Source organism: Genypterus blacodes, unplaced genomic scaffold (genome assembly GCF_046128005.1).
Source record: "Genypterus blacodes isolate CSIRO-AG114 ecotype Tasmania unplaced genomic scaffold, CSIRO-AGI_Gbla_v1 ptg000129l_1, whole genome shotgun sequence".
Lineage (NCBI taxonomy): Eukaryota > Metazoa > Chordata > Actinopteri > Ophidiiformes > Ophidiidae > Genypterus > Genypterus blacodes.
Window position 1 is genome coordinate 938,851 of NW_027466931.1, and position 21,965 is coordinate 960,815.

The 21,965-nt window shown below is 41.4% G+C and overlaps 2 protein-coding genes and 1 pseudogene across 13 annotated transcripts in view; all 3 read right to left on the reverse strand.

The window, feature by feature from the left end:
- The window catches only part of LOC143010626 (myelin-oligodendrocyte glycoprotein-like), a 92,427-nt gene extending 80,369 nt beyond the window's left edge, over nucleotides 1-12,058 (reverse strand). For all 12 annotated transcript variants that reach the window (XR_012964819.1, XM_076163003.1, XM_076163002.1 and 9 more), the window contains exons 1-2: nucleotides 11,924-12,058; nucleotides 10,812-11,144 (exon numbers count right to left, since the gene is read on the reverse strand). Coding sequence is in view for 11 of the 12 variants with exons in the window: in XM_076163003.1 (XP_076019118.1) it covers nucleotides 10,812-11,144; nucleotides 11,924-11,975 (385 nt within the window). In the remaining variant the exon portion in view is untranslated. The remainder of the gene's footprint in view (nucleotides 1-10,811; nucleotides 11,145-11,923) is intronic.
- On the reverse strand, nucleotides 104-4,370 carry LOC143010577 (zinc finger BED domain-containing protein 5-like; annotated as a pseudogene).
- Nucleotides 12,059-13,291: 1,233 nt separating the features above from the next.
- LOC143010578 (zinc finger BED domain-containing protein 5-like) lies at nucleotides 13,292-14,449 on the reverse strand. The gene is given in 4 exon segments (XM_076162953.1): nucleotides 13,292-13,594; nucleotides 13,661-13,864; nucleotides 13,866-13,929; nucleotides 14,436-14,449. Coding segments are annotated over 4 exon segments (585 nt in total).
- Between the last annotated feature and the right edge of the window lie 7,516 nt (nucleotides 14,450-21,965).

A 21,965-nucleotide genomic window follows, 5' to 3' on the forward strand; every position in this document is an offset into this window, starting at 1 on the left:
CTCTCCAAAGCAGGGAAAGCTGAAACATCACCTGCCCTGACCTTGATTTCGAACACCTCCATCTTTTTAAGCAGTGCGTTAATTTTGTCCTGCACATCAAACACATTGATGGAGAGTCCCTGTAGCCCCAAATTTAGTTTGTTTAAACGAGAGAAAATGTCTGACAAGTATGCCAGTTGACTGAGCCACACACTAAAACACGCGAGAATGCATCGGCCTGGACTTAATAAAGTTCACAGTTTTCACAGCCGTCTCCAGCACAGACTTCAACTCGTCAGGCATCTACTTCACCGCCAGTGCCTCACGATGAATGTTGCAGTGAGTCCATCTCATCTCTGGTTCCACCTCAGGAATTCGAGCTGCTACTCCGCTGTGGGGTCCTGTCATCGCCCTGGCGCCGTCTGTGCAGGCTCCAACACACTTTTTCCAATCAAGCCCATTTTCTTGCACAAAGGCGTCCGGGAGCTTGAATATGTGCTCTGCTGTAGTTCTGGTCTGCAGTGGTTCACAGAACAGAAAGTCCTCCTGAGCTGCACCATCGTGCTCACACCTAACATATACAAGTAAATTGGCCAAACCGGCAACATCGGTGTTCACGTCCAGTTGGATGGAATAAAAGCGACTATTTCAAATGTGTCCAATTAGCGTCTTCTTTACGTCATCCGCCATCGCTCCTATTCTCCGCGACACTGTGTCATTGGAGAGTGGCACCAAATTTAACTGTTTGGCGATCTTCTTGCCACACATAATCGGAACCATCTCCTTTCGCTAAAGGTAAACACAGCTGTTCGCCGACATTGTGCAGCTGACCAGCTTTGGCGATGCGAAGGCTGGCCCGATAAGAAGCCTCCTGTGCTTTTACCACAGGTGTACCATTTCACGGTTACGATTTTTTTTTTATCGCCGCGTACCTTATAGTATAATTCAATATATCAATTTGCGGAGACAGTTGAGGCTGCGTATCTTCATTTAATCATTCACACATGGTGCTATCTTACACGTCATAGTGAATATAGGCACTAGCCCTTCATAGAGCCAACATCAGTTTATATCAAGGAGTTACAGGGGGGGGCCTTTCCATGGTTCTATTGTTGGCCCTGGCTACCTTAGTAACCATGTCGCGGTGACCTGGCAGGACACAATGACGCTTCCTCGCTGATGATGGATGAACGATTCTGGTAAAACACTCAAGGTTAAAAACAACTTGTGTACTTCCTTTCTGATATTGAACAGTTACATAATATTAAATGATTGCCAAGAACACACGGTTAACTTGCATACTATTGTCCTGAATATAGTACATTTTCTTCCACATAATCCCCCCTTTGCCGATTACAATATCGCCAACATGATGATATACATATTTTAGCTGGAACCAAACAACCAGTGACGGCAAAAACTAGCATCAATATGCTAGAAAAATTCCCTCATGACCCCCTTGCCTCTCAACTTAATCATGGGCGATCACGCTTTTGCTCTGGTAGTGTTTCCATAACAATACATACATAAAAATAGGTTACATACATAAAAATAGGTTATAAATAGAATGTAAGCCTAGCAGATCCTGTCAAGTCAGCATCTGCCTGCGGTGCGCAGTTGTGTGTAGATCAACATTATAAACCAACAATGTAGAACTGAAATTTGAAATGCTTAACTGTGATTACTGAGTAAATGAATTACCTATTTAACTGAAAATAAGAATTTTTCATGCAAAATGAGATTTGCATAAACTTACACAATCAAGACTTCTTCCTATAGGAATATTGTAGTTCCTGCATTTACCAATACAGATGCAAACACCATGAGTAACAAATGCATGTTAATATGCTGATACAGAGTATACATATATCAACCCGATACTGATACAGGAAGTGCAAAGTTCATATATGTTGATATAGATGTCCTCATGCGTAGCAATGCTAGATGTTGACTTCAGCTCTATGGGCATTGGTGTAGTGGTTTGGATGGTACCATGTAGTTCTTCCCTCCACCTGGACAGCAGTTGGCGTTGCCCTGTGTACGGCCCTTCGCGTCATTTTCTTTGGTAGACCTTAATGTAGACCTGGTCTCCTGGCGCCCCCGGGCTCTCTGCTGCTGAACTAAAATCAGGAACCCTGCTTTTTTCCTGTAAATAGATGACTTCATGTATGGCAGTTACCTGCTCAAGCGGAGGTCCCTTATAGGGTCCTCTCAAATGCGGTGTTGGCCTGGGTCGACCCGTCAGCATCTCATGCAGGGTTAAATGTGTGCTTCTGTTAGTTTGCATGCGATAACTCATTAGTGCAAGTGGTAAAGCATCATTCCAATTGTGCTTTGTGCTGCTTTGCCTTTTAGAGTCCCTTTAACTCTTTTGACCGTCCCTTGAGACTGATGATGATATACACTTACCAACCTTTGTCTGCTTCTTAACTGTTATAAGATTCCTCGAGCTACGTTCTACACAAATGCTGATCCATTATCTGAACTTATTTCTGAATGTATACCAAAACGTGGAATTACTTCTTTTATCAAGAACTTAACAACAGTTTCTGACCCTAGGTCTTTTGATGCTATTTCTTCAACCCAACGACTAAAGCGATCAATTATTACTACCATGTACCGTAATTTTCGGACTATAAGCCGCGCCTTTTTCCCCATTTTTCGACCCTGAGGCTTATATAACGGTGCGGCTAATCTATGGATTTTTACAGCTAACGGCCACTAGGGGAATTCCTAAATCTATGGATTTTACAGGTTACAGTCCTCCGGAAGGCGGCCGTGTACTGCACCTTAGCCTAAAAAATGGAGACGAGGATTAATGACTTTTCTGGTAGGCTGATGACCGTATATTTTAAGCAGCCGTGTTACTGCAACTTTAGGCTTACGCGCTTACTGTCGTGTTACAGGCACTTTATTTTGCACTTTTAAATAAACATTTAATTTAGCCATTGATATTGCCTCGTCAAGCGCTGTAAGCTTTGTTTTTTGTTATGGCACTACTGTAGGCTATAATGTAGATCAGTGGTTTTCAATCTTTTTCATGCCAAGGACCACTGCTGTAGATCACTGCCGGTACGTGCGCTGGGAGCGCACCGTTTAAGTTTGAAAGTTGAAAAGTTTGTGTGTCTGAAACGCTATGTGACTATTGCACTAAATGGTAACACTTGAAAACATTATGCAAATATGCAACTTGTTTGTTGAAATGTTAATAAATGGGAGCTTCCTCAAACAGCCGCCTCTTTCCCGACAATCCCCTCTGTGCACGAACCCTTACATATGGTAATTAAACATTAAAAAACCGGCGGTTTATAGTCCAGTGCGGCTTATATATGTACACATCATTCAATTTAGCTTCTGCGGCTTATAGTCAGCTGCGTCTTATAGTCCGAAAATTACGGTAATGCTTTCCATGCACTGATTTTCTCATGTCAACATAGTCTATGACTAGATGTTTGAATGGTCCTTCTGGCACTGGAATATGGCTAATATTCCTTTTCTTGCATTATTTTGGGCACAAATTTCCCATTGTCCTAGCACATCATCCACCATTGTCTGCAAAAATGGCGACCAATATCCCTGTTGTTTAATTTTTCTCACCACTTCCCCCCTTGCACAGTGTATCTACACTGTGCAAATCAGAAATCAACATGGTTAGCAATGCCACAACTGCAACTATCAATCTAATAAGAAAATAAACAAAATAATAAACTTTCATTATGCATCAACCCCACCATCGTACAGAGCATGTAACACATGTACGCCCACACAGGCACTCTGGAGCTTTTAACCTTCAGATGCGTAAACAACTCAATAATACAAATAGTAAAAATAAAACAGTAAACTAGCAGCGCCCTAAAAGGACCTCTCAAGTCTTTTGATTCCAAATTAAGATTTACCCGCAAAGTCATGTATGTTATAGATTGGGATTGGGGTCAATATTTATGGCTGCTCCCTGTTTTCCTATTATTATGTATTAGATTAAATCTAAAATGTTCCCACTTCTGTAGAATTTAAGTCATCTGTTCAGTTATATCCCCCAGCTAATAAACATTTGTTCCTTTTGATGGTACGCTCATTTGAAGATTGATTCCAGAATTGTCAATGTACAGACCTTGTGGTGAACACCAGCTTTTTACTTTTAATTTACATAATCCATCTCTCCCTAACAAATTTACATGAATTTTAGAACAGTTTGTCTTCCGTTAGTCTTCGTTGGGGTGGCTGATCACCAGAACCCCGTTCGGTCCAGTTGGGAGCTGGCCACGGGTTTGATGGGCAACTTTGGCGATTGTGTCCAGGCTGCCCGCATCCCCAGCAGAGTTTTGGAGGTCCTTGTCTTGGAGGTGGTCCCCCCTTGCCTCCTCTGCGGTGAGAGGAGGTGGTCTCCTCATCTTTGGAGCCTGTTGTTGTATTCGTTGCTATTGGGAATAGACATTGATGATGGGAGGGGGTTGGACAGGAGATGGAGCAGAGGGTTGAGTGACAGGTGTCTTTTCACCTGACTGATTGTTCAGAACTGGGGCTTGAAACTTTTTCTTATATTTGTTAGTCAGTTCACTTAGTTGTAGCTGAGCAACTTTCCTTGGAATGTCTTTCTATTGGCGCCCTCATTCTCTCCTCGTCCTTTCTGTATTTTTCTATGGCATGTACCACATGGTCACAGAATTCTCTGTGCGACTTTGATGTCAGCCCCACAACGTCATCCAATCTGCTTTTTACTGGGCTTGGCATGGCCTCTATCACTGATGTTCTGAACAGTGTGGTTAGTAGAGGGCTTCTCTCAGCTTACTCCTTAGTTTTCTGCCTCCATCTTTTCAGTTGACAACTGATGTAGGCAGCTGGATTCTCTGTATCAGTAAGAAGCTCACCCTTCAGTGCCTTGGGGTCAATCTTGACCGGATATTCTTTCCTCAGGGCCCCCAATAAGCCAGCTCGATATGGATTGAATTCAGTTCCATCGGCTATTGGATCAACCATCCAGTGTGCGCCACTCATGCGCAAGACATTTTCCATCGTTGGCACCCCCATGGTTCGGGCCAACAGTGCCTTAATGTCGCCAAGAGCCAATATTTTGCCCACTGTCTCTTCCTCGAATGCTTTTATCCATTTGCTGGCCCCCTCATGGACGTTAGGATGTCGAGCAATCAGCCCCTCAAGGTCGAGTGTTTGCTAAGGGATATACTGTCCCTGTGCCCCATTTTTCAATATTGGATACTGCCCAGGGTCATGTCTGTCTGGAGGCCTTATTGCAGGTCTGTATCTAAGGTCACAATCTTTCTCTTTTCTTTTGGCCGCCTGTTGGCTTCGTGCAGCAAATGTAAGACTTCCTGCCACAATATCTCTCTGTTCTACTTCCCGAGGTCCTTCAGTGTAACTTCCTCCAGCTTCACTTCCTACTTTGCCCTGTTCTTTCATATACTGTGTCTTCTCTTCTCCTTTAACATCTCTTCCCCCTTTTTCCAATTCTGCCTCTACTTCTATCTCTTGATACCTAGTATGTTCCAGGTTTTCTGTACATAGTTGGTCAAACTTCAACCAATATGCCTCTGCCTCTTTCTCTTTCAGAGCCTGGTTTCTCTCTGCAAAACAATCTAAGACTTTTGGTTTGTCCACTGTAACTTCCTTGTTCCTTTCTCTGCTGTAAACTTTTGGAGTCGACTCTTTATATTGGACAGGAGATGCTCTGTAAGGAGCTAAATCAATGTCTCCTGGAATTTGAACGATACCTGCCAGATTTGGATATATTCCTGCAGTATCTGCTGACAGTAGCTGTTTCTCTGTCTGCTTCCTCTCCGTTCTCACCTTTTTAGCTCTTAAATTCTCTTAAATTTCTCTCAACCTGTTCCTGTAATTAGTGCCTTCATCTTTGAACAATATAATTATCTCTCCCTCTTTCTCTCTCTTCTGTTTTTGTCTTTTCTTGCCTTTGTCCGACGGTTTGTAGTCTTTTATTCTGAGTTGCATCTCTTTCCATGCATTGACGTCAAATGTGCCTCCAGCTGGCCAGGGACCGCATAGGTTTTTCGTTTGCTTTACCCATTTTTCAGATGCTTTCTCTGTGTCTTTTTTGCTCAGGGGATACTTAATTCCCAAGAGGGTTACCGGTATTCCGTCCATTTCTGCTGTACGTATCAGCAATTTGAATATTGTCTTTTGATGTTTTTATACCTGGATAGGCTCAATTGCGTAGTTTTAGAACGGCAATAATTACAATTTGATCTTGTTCACTAAGTTAAGCAGCATATATGTTTCAAGCACAAGTTATAGTTGTTATACATCCTAAGTCACCTCTTCTTAAGCACTTATTCTGAATTCAGTATCTGGTAATACATTTAAATCAAACAATGCAACAATATATGCCAATACTGTATTGCAGCTCTCAGTTTATGTACAGAAAGTGTGGTGTAAACCAAACAATATTAAGTGGTCGGATCTGACTCCAGAGAGTCTCAGATGGGGAGGAGGGAGGTCAGCCTCTCTCCTTTCTTCCTGTTTAGCAGGCCCGAGTGTGTGAGGTCTAGGCACGCTCACTCGGTGGTATACGCCCCTCCTATGCTTCAGTCGGGCACAGGACAGCGCTGCGTACACATCTGTCTCAACACACTGGGTGAATATAGCAATACAGCACAGAATATAGCAACAGTTTAGTTTCAGCAATTTTCAATCCAGCAACAACAGTGCTCCCGCAGCACACAACAAAACAACACTGCACCAGGTTTTTAACCGATTATATTGCCAGAAGGAACATTCAACCATCAGTTTTGACCACTACTTTATGGTACAAGATTTTACTAGTTGTACTTCTTCTCCAATTTTCAGCTTCAAATTTCAGAGTTTATGTACTTCGTATTTGCAATGGAGCCCAAACTGGACACACACACGGCTCCCTTTTGTTCTCGCAGTCACACACACAGGAAACACATCCTTCCTCACGGCACACATGCATTCAAACTTCAAACAAATTCATTCTGTCAGCACTGATCACACTTGTGCACAAACACACACACCCACACACACTGCTATTGTCAATTTAAATATTGAAGGGACAGCAATTGTAACAATTAACAAAAGCTTGTGCGGCAATTCTAAGATTTATAAGATTTCTGTCCTTTTGAATTCACCTATCTTTCTATTGGTCCAAATTATTTGTTTACTCTTATCTATGTATCTCTGAATTTATAACTTTGGTTAGGTCTCATTGAGAATTGGGCAAGGTGTGATTGTCCTGGTGCGTCTCTTTCTCGGGATCTCGGAAGACAACACCCAAGCTCAAGTACTTTGACGGGACCTCTTATGCATTATCAGTTATCTCCTCTTATTGACCCCTAATTCTTCAACTTTAACTTTTAACATCAACTTTTCGATTTTTGAAAATGACTTTAGTGCATTTAAAAAGTCAATTTCAATTATGCAGAAATACAGCAAATTACCACATCTAAAATGCTCCAATTCCTGTAGTTTTAATTCTGTAAGTACACTTATTTGTTTTACTTCTGTTGAATTCTCTGTTTATTGATTTTACATACAGAACTTCTCCTCAACTTTCTCTCCTCCAGTTATATTGTTGTTATATATTTAATACTGCTATAGATTAATCGGACCCGCTTATATGGAAACTGCAATGTATTGTCGAAGATGCAAACCAACCTTTTCACAGACCCGTTTCTTTCGTGGTCTTCCTGTGAGCCAGCTAGTCTGATTTTACTCCCCTAGTGAGCTGCAGAGTGCTCATAAAGTTTTTCTAAAAAAAATCTCTTATATAGTCGTTCAGTACCCCCGAGCTAATTGGTTTCCGGCAAATAAGAAATATTTTCAGCATTCCAAAGTCTCATCTATGGAATGTTTGACAACCTTGTCAAAATCATTCAAGATCATATGAATGAGCAGTTTCCACATTTTAGCCATCACTTGACTACTAGAGTCTTCGGGTTAAAGACGACTGGGACTTCCCAGCATTTTGTTGTGCAATCTCTTCTCTTCTCTTTCACACACACACACACACACACGCTCAGCCTCGATTCTCCCTCTTCTCTAATCAGATTCTTTGTTGTGAGTTTTAACTCTACTGAACTTACCAACCAGTCGACGGACCTCCAGGCAGCCCCCTCACACAGAATACTATACTAGTTAAAAAAACCCTAATCTGCTCACCTCTTTATGGCCATGTCTGTGTGGGGAGACGCACCCGAGTTCCATCCCCCGGTGTGTTACACTGTGTTATTGGAGAGTGGCACCAAATTTAACTGTTTGGCGATCTTCTTGCCACACATAATCTGAACCATCTCCTTTCGCTTAAGGTAAACACAGCTGTTCGCCGGTAGTGTGCGGCTTACCAGCTTTGGCGATGCGATGGCTGGCCCGATAAGAAGCCTCCTGTGCTTTTACCACAGGTGTACCATGGAGCTGAATTGGGCTTTTTGACTGCCTCAGTTCATCACGTTTCCTTACAAAAAACTCCACTGGTTTGTCTTTCAGCAATGTGTGTTTTGTTGAAAGATGCCGCTTAAGTGCGATGGCTTCATGGAGTCATTGCTGAGAACATCGCCACATAACACACATTGAGGTTTTGGCTCGTCCTCTGTCCCGCTCCAGCTGGATCTAAAAATGCTCCAACTTTCAAAAAAGCAAGTCAAATCAATCATCTTTGTATGATGGTATGACCTTCTCTCCTTCATCATCCGGTACTTCAAATGTAAGAAACAAAAGCCCTGAATCTGCTGTCTGTGCTGATGCTGTGTGTTATGTAAGAACTGTAAACCCGCTGTAAATGTAAACAAATGGTTGGTTATCATAATTCTCATGCGCTGACAATATTTTCCTGCTTAAATTGAATAAGTTTCAGTCAGGCCGCTGTTGATTTGCTTTTTCCATTTGCAAATATTAAACAAATAACAAAACTTAAATTTCCTTGCAAATCACAAAAGAGCATTTGAGTGTTTACTGTCAATAACTATGGGGATTGTGGGTAATGAAAGTAGGTGATGGGTATTTCTCAGAAACGGAAATAAAGACAGGACGAAGCGCCACGACCCACAAAAACATGTCCATCAGAAGAAGAACATCATGTTTTACAGAAGAGATATGAGATTTTTGGTTTTGGTTTTATTAATAGGGAATAAGCAGTTATTCAGGCATCAGATTCAGGCGTTTGCTTGTTTAACATAATCGTAGCACTCAATTCTGTGATTCTGGGAATCATGTGACTAGGGGGCGGGGCTTCAGGTTTATTGGCTCTAATCCAGGTCAACCCATCATGACCATCAAAGGAGGAAGTCTCTTTAATGTGCTGGAGCCTGAATATGGAACTGTACGCTCTGTGTTAAACAGACAACCAGCCGGTGTCAGTAGATCATTGTTGTTATTTTTATCCGTGCCCAGTTTATAATATTTGTGTACCAACTGGAAACTGTTCCAACAGATCAGCTCAGTTTAATAACCTGTACACACACATTTACAGATGATACCCTTTCTTTTTCTCAGCATTTTTGTCAACATTTTTCAAAAAACTTAAGAGACACACAAGATGCCTCGTGTTGAGGCGGCACCACAGGCTGTTAGGGAGTGTGTAGTGTAAAAAGAACAGATGAGATTCACATTATTCACTGACAATTCATATTGGAAACACTTACATTCACCTTTTCAACATTTACATGTGTTTTGCTTAAAGCTGCCAACGGAATCCCTCAGCTTGTGTTGGAGGTTCTATCTGGCCCTAGTCTAAAGTTGTGGCTTTAAGGGACTACTTTTCCTGTTTTTCAGACTCTGTGAGGCAGGACCTCCCATGGCCACCGCTTCTGGTTGTGGCGGCAGACTCACTGTTTCAGCCTCCGGATGAGTTCCTGAGAGGGAAACACTGGTCAGCAGATTCCAGCAGATGATACTGTCATACTGTATAAATGAAATACATAATATAAACTCACAAACCTGTTTCACTCCCTCTGCACTTGGGCTTTTTCCACTTTCTGTAAATGGCAACAGCACCAACAACAGCAACAGCAAAAGCACCAACAGCAAAAGCACCAACAGCACCAACAACAACAGCAACAGCAATAACAACACCAAAGCCAACACCAGCACCAACTACAGCACCAGCACTCTTGGTGGGCTCAATGTTGTCCGCTGAAAGATTTGAGGAAGATATTTTGCTTCATTCTCATGTTATCAGCTTTGTTTCCAATAAAACACACATCATTCATCCTTACATCCATCTATGTTCATCAAAGTAGCTTAATCAATATCCATGATGTCATGCAGATCCTGTTCCTTAGCATTACAGGATAATATCATCAGATAATTATCTTGTGGCCGAGCTCACAGTTTGAGTTACAACACAGATGGTTCTCTTCAGAAGAACTTACTTACTGGGATTTCCCGGCGGTGTTATATTCTTGTTGTTCTGTTCCTTCTTCTCACTTTTCTCCTCTGTGAAAAAAATAAAAAATTGTCTTACCATTAAGAAAAGAATTAGGTGAATGTTGATCCACAACCTGGCATGATTGAGGACAGAAGACAGGGCGTGTAATAGCGCCACTAACATCCTTCTGTCAGAATGCTGCTGGGGGAAAACACAACACACCCTCACACTGCACGTCCAACATCCGATAAGGCTTATATTCAGCCCGACACTAAAACATGTCGCTAACGACCTAATTGGGTTAAAATCATAGTGTCTGTCCAGGTGACGACAATCTAATAAAGTCAATGTACTGAGGTTGTGGGTATTTAAGTCTGTAACTTTAATGTTTAGCATATCGGTTGGATTAAAGAGCAAAACAATACTGCCCAAAATGTGGACCTTGTGACTGTTTGATCCATATTTCCGTTGTACTTACCAACCAGGAGTGTTATGTTGGCTCTAAATGACTTTCCACCGCGTTCAACATGACATGTGTAATTTCCTTCATCGGTCTTGTTGACTGATTGGAGTGTGACTGAGATGTTTCCAGACTTCTTGTTTCCTGAAAATGTTACTCTCTTGCTGAATTGCTTTGCCTGGTCCATGGTATTTTCCTTTTTATTCCGATAGACCCAAACAGTCTGATCATTGAAACTCCACTCCACCATATCCTGCTCTAGATCGGTTGGAGGCTCCAGGTGGCACAGAAGAACAGCGTTCTCACCAACAGCTGCTCTAATTGGCTGATCTGGAACAATCAGCGTTATATCTGTGGAAACAGTTTCAGCTCTTCAAATCTCCACATTTTATTAAATTGTGTGTGTGTGTGTGTGTGTGTGTGTGTGTGTGTGTGTGTGTGTGTGTGTGTGTGTGTGTGTGTGTGTGTGAGAGAGAGAGAAATAAACACAATATTAATTACTGGACTAATACCAATAATAGTAACTATAATATATTACAGTACAAACATATGCAATGTCATCATAATATAATATAATAATATAACGCACTTATTGGAAGTCGCTTTGGATAAAAACGTCCGCTAAATGACCGTAATGTAATGTAATGTAATATAATGAAACTACAACCACTTTGAGTAAAGAATTTGACATTTTGTGAATGGAAATGATTCCGTTTTAAAATGGAGGCTCCCTGATCTCAGACAGGAATAACCAGTTTAGGATAACCAGACACTGTACGTAAAGAATTAACAAACACTGCCTTTAATAATAAATAATAATCAATCTGCACACTGCAGGGAAACAGAATTATTAAATCTGGAATTTGATCACATTGAATTAGTGTTCAAAGTTGGTCGGTGGCAGAAGAGCCATAAACTTCCATTTTGTATTTGGAGGAAAAACACACAGCGTTCTGATTTTCTCCTTACACACTGTCAAAATTGTGTGTATGTGTTTGTCAGAGGTGAACATAAAAGTCAGGGGTAAATGTTTATAGGAGTAAGGACGGAATTCACGACGTGTCGGGGAATCAGGAAAAGTGACGCAGATCAAAGTGAGTAAGTGTTTATTAAAGTGTTACAATTCTTACCTTGTGTCTGTGCCGGAGAGAAAAGACAAACGGTCAGCAACATTCTGTCCATGTTCAATGCGACACTACCAGTACCACTAATACTACAATACCACAGAGTTCCAGGGACATGGAAGCCAAATTAGTTCCGCTTTTACTTTTTATCAGAGTAGTTTGCTTGTAATACCAAACTTGTAATACCTGTTTTAGCTTGTGATACCGTAGATATACTTGGGATACCAATTTTAGCCACGAGAAGGCATGAGTGAACGGTTTGTGGGGGCAGACGCGAGGCTTCACCCAGCTTAGACTTCATCAGAAATATTATTCCTGAAAAATTCTTTGAATAAGAGCTTGAAGAATTATTTTTCTAACCCTAACCTGTAAAATTCACCATTGCGTGGCACTGAATATAATCATTAATAAAACCACCTCAGAAAATATTTGGCTCTCCAAGTACCATCACTATGGCCGATGTTACAATACAGTAGCGTAGGCCGAGCCTCTTCAGCTGCTATACAAGGTGCACACAGGAAGCACATTTATTCCTCATTAGGATATTATTTATTTTGATCATTGGTACTAGAACTCTCTCAAAAAAACACAAACAGCAGAACATTAATAAAAAGTGCATTTCACTCAAAAACACAAACAACTGTACTTCAAACACACACAGCCTTTGGGCAACTATTTATAACTCTTATAGGCCTAATGAGAAGGGTGTGCCTGCCTCTGTTCACACAGTCCTTTGATGTCTAGGTCAATGGAGGTAAGTTTCAGTCTCAGGTTGGGCTCAGCATCCATCCTGCTTCTGTATTTTGTTTTTATGACAGCAAGTGAAGAGAAGCCTTTCTCGCACAGATATGTGGTCACAAAAGGAAGCAGAAAGCGAACAGCCTCGTCTGAAAGTGCAGGGTACTCACTGTGTTGCTTGATCCAAAAGTCCAACAGTGGCTGCTTCCTGAAAGCAGTCTTCAATGTTTCATCACAAGACAAGTCTATTAAACTTTCCTGCTCACCTACAGTGAAGTCCTTTGTTATTTCAGAGGTTTCGATGTTGAACGGATTTCTCATCCAGTTGTTCCCTTCTGCCATCACTGGGAAATATTCCCCGAACTGATGTCTGAGTGAGACAAGGTGTACAACAATGTTGTCCCTGACTCCATCTTCAAGGGCCAGGTCATTTTCAGACACAAAGCTCTTCAAAGCAGGGAAAGCTGAAACATCACCTGCCTTGACCTTGATTTCAAACAACTCCATCTTTTTAAGCATTGAGTTAATTTTGTCCTGCACATCAAACACATTGATGGAGAGTCCCTGTAGCCCCAAATTCAGTTTGTTTAAACGAGAGAAAATGTCTGACAATACGCAAGTTGATTGAGCCACACACTAAAACAGGCGAGAATGCATCGGCCGGGACTTAATAAAGTTCACAGTTTTCACAGCCGTGTCCAGCACAGACTTCAACTCGTCAGGCGTCTTCTTCACCGCCAATGCCTCACGATGAATGTTGCAGTGAGTCCATCTCATCTCTGGCGCCACCTCAGGAATTCGAGCTGCTACTCCGCTGTGGGGTCCTGTCATCGCTCTGGCGCCGTCTGTGTAGGCTCCAACACACTTTTTCCAATCAAGCCCATTTTCTTGCACAAAGGCGTCCAGGAGCTTGAATATGTGCTCTGCTGTAGTTCTGGTCTGCAGTGGTTCACAGAACAGAAAGTCCTCCTGAACTGCACCATCGTGCTCACACCTAACATATACAAGTAAATTGGCCAAACCGGCAACATCGGTGGTCTCGTCCAGTTGGATGGAATAAAAGCTCCTATTTTTAATGTGTCCAATTAGCGTCTTCTTTACGTCATCCGCCATCGCTCCTATTCTCCGCGACACTGTGTCATTGGAGAGTGGCACCAAATTTAACTGTTTGGCGATCTTCTCGCAACACATAATCTGAACCATCTCCTTTCGCTAAAGGTAAACACAGCTGTTCGCCGGTAGTGTGCGGCTTACCAGCTTTGGCGATGCGATGGCTGGCCCGATAAGAAGCCTCCTGTGCTTTTACCACAGGTGTACCATGGAGCTGAATTGGGCTTTTTGACTGCCTCAGTTCATCACGTTTCCTTACAAAAAACTCCACTGGTTTGTCTTTCATTCATCATAGTACCTAACTTATTGCACTTCTACTCTAGCTCTAGTTATGCTCTTAGCTGTTGGTTTAGGAAGGAAATGCGATTACGATTTCTTGTGACCTGAAGTTCTTTTATCTACCTTTGTTGAACAAACTTATTGTAAGTCACTTTGGATAAAAGCGTCTGCTAAATGATCGTAATGTAATGTAATGTCTTTCAGCAATGTGTGTTTTGTTGAAAGATGCCGCTTAAGATGCAATGGCTTCATGGAGTCATTGCTGAGAACATCGCCACATAACACACATTGAGGTTTTGGCTCGTCCTCCGTCCCGCTCCAGCTGGATCTAAAAATGCTCCAACTTTCAAAAAAGCAAGTCAAATCAATCATCTTTGTATGATTGTATGACCTTCTCTTCTTCATCATCCGGTACTTCAAATGTAAGAAACAAAAGCCCTGAGTCTGCTGTCTGTGCTGATGCTGTGTGTTATGTAAGAACTGTAAACCCGCTGTAAATGTAAACAAATGGTTGGTTATCATAATTCTCATGCGCTGACAATATTTTCCTGCTTAAATTGAATAAGTTTCAGTAATCTCAAAGATTTACACGGGTGAGAGCAGGAAAAGCTTGCAGAGTGTTTGTGGTTTTTGATTGTATAGGTGTGAACTTTTCAGTCAGGCCGCTGTTGATTTGCTTTTTCCATTTGCAAATATTAAACAAATAACAAAACTTACATTTCCTTGCAAATCACAAAAGAGCATTTGAGTGTTTACTGTCAGTAACTATGGAGATTGTGGGTAATGAAAGTAGGTGATGGGTATTTCTCAGAAACGGAAATAAAGACGAAGCGCCACGACCCACAAAAACATGTCCATCAGAAGAAGAACATCATGTTTTACAGAAGAGATATGAGATTTCTGGTTTTGGTTTTATTAATAGGGAATAAGTAGTTATTCAGGCATCAGATTCAGGCGTTTGCTTGATTAACATAATCGTAGCACTCAATTCTGTGATTCTGGGAATCATGTGACTAGGGGGCGGGGCTTCAGGTTTATTGGCTCTAATCCAGGTCAACCCATCATGACCATCAAAGGAGGAAGTCTCTTTAATGTGCTGGAGCCTGAATATGGAACTGTACGCTCTGTGTTAAACAGACAACCAGCCGGTGTCAGTAGATCATTGTTGTTATTTTTATCCGTGCCCAGTTTATAATATTTGTGTACCAACTGGAAACTGTTCCAACAGATCAGCTCAGTTTAATAACCTGTACACACACATTTACAGATGATACCCTTTCTTTTTCTCAGCATTTTTATCAACATTTTTCGAAAAAATTAAGAGACACACAAGATGCCTCGTGTTGAGGCAGCACCACAGGCTGTTAGGGAGTGTGTAGTGAGATTCACATTATTCACTGACAATTCATATTGGAAACACTTACATTCACCTTTTCAACATTTACATGTGTTTTGCTTAAAGCTGCCAACGGAATCCCTCAGCTTGTGTTGGAGGTTCTATCTGGCCCTAGTCTTAAGTTGTGGCTTTAAGGGACTACTTTTCCTGTTTTTCAGACTCTGTGAAGCAGGACCTCCCATGGCCACCGCTTCTGGTTGTGGCGGCAGACTCACTGTTTCAGCCTCCGGATGAGTTCCTGAGAGGGAAACACTGGTCAGCAGATTCCAGCAGATGATACTGTCATACTGTATAAATGAAATACATAATATAAACTCACAAACCTGTTTCACTCCCTCTGCATTTGGGCTTTTTCCACTTTCTGTGAATGGCATCAGCAAAAGCACCAACAGCAAAAGCACCAACAGCACCAACAACAACAGCCAAAGCAATAACAACATCAAAGCCAACACCAGCACCAACTACAGCACCAGCACTCTTGGTGGGCTCAATGTTGTCGGCTGAAAGATTTGAGAAAAGATATTTTGCTTCATTCTCATGTTATCAGCTTTGTTTCCAATAAAACACACATCATTCATCCTTACATCCATCTATGTTCATCAAAGTAGCTTAATCAATATCCATGATGTCACACAGATCCTGTTCCTTAGCATTACAGGATAATATCATCAGATAATTATCTTGTGGCCGAGCTCACAGTTTGCGTTACAAAACAGATGGTTTTCTTCAGAAAAACATTTACTTACTGGGATTTCCCGGCGGTGTTATATTCTACCGTTCCTTCTTCTCACTTTTCTCCTCTGTGAAAAAAAAAAAAAATTGTCTTACCATTAAGAAAAGAATTAGATGAATGTTGATCCACAACCTGGCATGATTGAGGACAGAAGACAGGGCGTGTAATAGCGCCACTAACATCCTTCTGTCAGAATGCTGCTGGGGGAAAACACAACACACCCTCACACTGCACGTCCAACATCCGATAAGGCTGATATTCAGCCCGACACTAAAACATTTCGCTTAAGATCAAATTGGGTTTAAATCATAGTGTCTGTCCAGGTGACGACAATCTAATAAAGTCAATGTACTGAGGTTGTGGGTATTCAAGTTTGTAACTTTAATGTTTAGCATATCGGTTGGATTAAAGAGCAAAACAATACTGCCCAAAATGTGGACCTTGTGACTGTTTGATCCATATTTCTGTTGTACTTACCAACCAGGAGTGTTATGATGGCTCTAAATGGCTTTCCACCGTGTATAACATGACATGTGTAGTTTCCTCCATCGGTCTTGTTGACTGATTGGAGTGTGACTGAGATGTTTCCAGACGTCATGTTTCCTGAAAATGTTACTCTGTGGCTAGATTCTGCCTGTTTGCTGGGATTTTTCTTTAGATTCCGATAGAGCCAAACAGTCGAATCATTTAAAAGCCACTCCACCATATCCTGCTTTAGATCGGTTGGAGGCTCCAGGTGGCACAGAAGGACAGCGTTCTCACCAACAGCTGCTCTAATTGGCTGATCTGGAACAATCAGCTTTATATCTGTGGAAACAGTTTCAGCTCTTGAAATCTCCACATTTTATTAAATTGTGTGTGTGTGTGTGTGTGTGTGTGTGTGTGTGTGTGTGTGTGTGTGTGAGAGAGAGAGAGAGAGATAAACACAATATTAATTACTGGACTAATACCAATAATAGTAACTATACTATATTACAGTACAAACATATGCAATGTCATCATAATATAATATAATAATATAACGCACTTATTGGAAGTCGCTTTGGATAAAAGCGTCTGCTAAATGAACGTAATGTAATGTAATGTAATATAATGAAACTACAACAATTTTGAGTAAAGAATTTGACATTTTGGGAATGGAAATGATTCCGTTTTAAAATGGAGGCTCCCTGAACTCAGACAGGAATAACCAGTTTAGGATAACCAGACACTGTACGTAAAGAATTAACAAACGCTGCCTTTAATAAAAATAATAATCAATCTACCCACTGCAGGGAAACAGAATTATTAAATCTGGAATTTGATCACATTGAATTAGTGTTGAAAGTTGGTCGGTGGCAGAAGAGCCATAAACTTCCATTTTGTATTTGGAGGAAAAACACACAGCGTTCTGATTTTCTCCTTACACACTGTCAAAATTAAAGTAAAAGAAATTGCAATAATTTAAATATGTGTATGTGTTTGTCAGAGGTGAACATAAAAGTCAGGGGTAAATGTTTATAGGATTAAGGACGGAATTCACGACGTGTCGGGGAATCAGGAAAAGTGACGCAGATCAAAGTGAGTAAGTGTTTATTAAAGTGTTACAATTCTTACCTTGTGTCTGTGCCAGAGAGAAAAGACAAACGGTCAGCAACATTCTGTCCATGTTCAATGCGACACTACCAGTACCACTAATACTACAATGCAACAGAATTCAAGGGACATGGAAGCAAAATTAGTTCCGCTTTTACTTTTACCAGAGTAGTTTGCTTGTAATACCAAACTTGTAATACCTGTTTTTGCTTGTGATACCGGTGATAAACTTGTGATACCAATTTTAGCCATGAGAAGGCATGAGTGAACGGTTTTTGGGGGCAGACGCGAGGCTTCACCCAGCTTAGACTTCATCAGAAATATTATTACTGAAAAATTCTTTGAATAAGAGTTAGAAGAATTATTTTTCTAACCCTAACCTGTAAAATTCACCATTGCGTGGCACTGAATATAATCAGAAATTACTGCTCACAGATATCCTCATATGACATTATGATCGCTTATAAATTGTCTTACAGGGGTTCCAATAGGTCAGTGGTTCTCAAACTTTTTACATCACGTACCACCTCAGAAAATATTTGGCTCTCCAAGTACCATCACTATGGCCGATGTTAAAATACAGTAGCGTAGGCCGAGCCTCTTCAGCTGCTATACAAGGTGCACACAGGAAGCACATTTATTCCTCATTAGGATATTATTTATTTTGATCATTGGTACTAGAACTCTCTCAAAAAAACACAAACAGCAGAACATTAATAAAAAAGTGCATTTCACTCAAAAACACAAACAGCAGAACATTAATAAAAAGTGCATTTCACTCAAAAACACAAACAACTGTACTTCAAACACACACAGCCTTTTGTCTATTATACTATTTATAACTCTTATAGGCCTAATGAGAAGGGTGTGCCTGCCTCTGTTCACACAGTCCTTTGATGTCTGGGTCAATGGAGGTAAGTTTCAGTCTCAGGTTGGGCTCAGCATCCATCCTGCTTCTGTATTTTGTTTTTATGACAGCAAGTGAAGAGAAGCCTTTCTCTCACAGATATGTGGTCACAAAAGGAAGCAGAAAGCGAACGGCCTTGTCTGAAAGTGCAGGGTACTCACTGTGTTGCTTGATCCAAAAGTCCAACAGTGGCTGCTTCCTGAAAGCAGTCTTCAATGTTTCATCACAAGACAAGTCTATTAAACTTTCCTGCTCACCTACAGTGAAGTCCTTTGTTATTTCAGAGGTTTCGATGTTGAACGGATTTCTCATCCAGTTGTTCCCTTCTGCCATCACTGGGAAATATTCCCCGAACTGATGTCTGAGTGAGACAAGGTGTGCAACAATGTTGTCCCTGACTCCATCTTCAAGGGCCAGGTCATTGTCAGACAAAAAGCTCTCCAAAGCAGGGAAAGCTGAAACATCACCTGCCCTGACCTTGATTTCGAACACCTCCATCTTTTTAAGCAGTGCGTTAATTTTGTCCTGCACATCAAACACATTGATGGAGAGGCCCTGTAGCCCCAAATTTAGTTTGTTTAAACGAGAGAAAATGTCTGACAAGTATGCCAGTTGATTGAGCCACACACTAAAACACGCGAGAATGCATCGGCCTGGACTTAATAAAGTTCACAGTTTTCACAGCCGTCTCCAGCACAGACTTCAACTCGTCAGGCATCTACTTCACCGCCAGTGCCTCACGATGAATGTTGCAGTGAGTCCATCTCATCTCTGGTGCCACCTCAGGAATTCGAGCTGCTACTCCGCTGTGGGGTCCTGTCATCGCCCTGGCGCCGTCTGTGCAGGCTCCAACACACTTTTTCCAATCAAGCCCATTTTCTTGCACAAAGGCGCCCAGGAGCTTGAATATGTGCTCTGCTGTAGTTCTGGTCTGCAGTGGTTCACAGAACAGAAAGTCCTCCTGAGCTGCACCATCGTGCTCATACCTAACATATACAAGTAAATTGGCCAAACCGGCAACATCGGTGGTCTCGTCCAGTTGGATGGAATAAAAGCGACTATTTCAAATGTGTCCAATTAGCGTCCTCTTTACGTCATCCGCCATCGCTCCTATTCTCCGCGACACTGTGTCATTGGAGAGTGGCACCAAATTTAACTGTTTGGCGATCTTCTTGCCACACATAATCGGAACCATCTCCTTTCGCTAAAGGTAAACACAGCTGTTCGCCGACATTGTGCAGCTGACCAGCTTTGGCGATGCGAAGGCTGGCCCGATAAGAAGCCTCCTGTGCTTTTACCACAGGTGTACCATTTCACGGTTACGATTTTTTTTTTATCGCCGCGTACCTTATTGTATAATTCTATATATCAATTTGCGGAGACAGTTGAGGCTGCGTATCTTCATTTAATCATTCACACATGGTGCTATCTTACACGTCATAGTGAATATAGGCACTAGCCCTTCATAGAGCCAACATCAGTTTATATCAAGGAGTTACAGGGGGGGGCCTTTCCATGGTGCTATTGTTGGCCCTGGCTACCTTAGTAACCATGTCGCGGTGACCTGGCAGGACACAATGACGCTTCCTCGCTGATGATGGATGAACGATTCTGGTAAAACACTCAAGGTTAAAAACAACTTGTGTACTTCCTTTCTGATATTGAACAGTTACATAGTATTAAATGATTGCCAAGAACACACGGTTAACTTGCATACTATTGTCCTGAATATAGTACATTTTCTTCCACATAATCCCCCCTTTGCCGATTACAATATCGCCAACATGATGATATACATATTTTAGCTGGAACCAAACAACCAGTGACGGGCAAAAACTAGCATCAATATGCTAGAAAAATTCCCTCATGACCCCCTTGCCTCTCAACTTAATCATGGGCGATCACGCTTTTGCGCTGGTAGTGGTTCCATAACAATACATACATAAAAATAGGTTACATACATAAAAATAGGTTATAAATAGAATGTAAGCCTAGCAGATCCTGTCAAGTCAGCATCTGCCTGCGGTGCACAGTTGTGTGTAGATCAACATTATAAACCAACAATGTAGAACTGAAATTTGAATTGCTTAACTGTGATTCTGAGTAAATGAATTACCTATTTAACTGAAAATAAGATCAAAATGAGATTTGCATAAACTTACACAATCAAGACTTCTTCCTATAGGAATATTGTAGTTCCTGCATTTACCAATACAGATGCAAACACCATGAGTAACAAATGCATGTTAATATGCTGATACAGAGTATACACATATCAACCCGATACTGATACAGGAAGTGCAAAGTTCATATATGTTGATATAGATGTCCTCATGCGTAGCAATGCTAGATGTTGACTTCAGCTCTATGGGCATTGGTGTAGTGGTTTGGATGGTACCATGTAGTTCTTCCCTCCACCTGGACAGCAGTTGGCGTTGCCCTGTGTACGGCCCTTCGCGTCATTTTCTTTGGTAGACCTTAATGTAGACCTGGTCTCCTGGCGCCCCCGGGCTCTCTGCTGCTGAACTAGAATCAGGAACCCTGCTTTTTTCCTGTAAATAGATGACTTCATGTATGGCAGTTACCTGCTCAAGCGGAGGTCCCTTATAGGGTCCTCTCAAATGCGGTGTTGGCCTGGGTCGACCCGTCAGCATCTCATGCAGGGTTAAATGTGTGCTTCTGTTAGTTTGCATGCGATAACTCATTAGTGCAAGTGGTAAAGCATCATTCCAATTGTGCTTTGTGCTGCTTTGCCTTTTAGAGTCCCTTTAACTCTTTTGACCGTCCCTTGAGACTGATGATGATATACACTTACCAACCTTTGTCTGCTTCTTAACTGTTGTAAGATTCCTCGAGCTACGTTCTGCACAAATGCTGATCCATTATCTGAACTTATTTCTGAATGTATACCAAAACGTGGAATTACTTCTTTTATCAAGAACTTAACAACAGTTTCTGACCCTAGGTCTTTTGATGCTATTTCTTCAACCCAACGCACAGTGTATCTACACTGTGCAAATCAGAAATCAACATGGTTAGCAATGCCACAGCTGCAACTATCAATCTAATAAGAAAATAAACAAAATAATAAACTTTCATTATGAATAAACCCCACCATCGTACAGAGCATGTAACACATGTACGTCCACACGGAAAGGACCTCTCAAGTCTTTTGATTCCAAATTAAGATTTACCCGCAAAGTCATGTATGTTATAGATTCAGGAACATTGTATCACTCTGAAAATGAAAGGATTGGGGTCAATATTTATGGCTGCTCCCTGTTTTCCTATTATTATGTATTAGATTAAA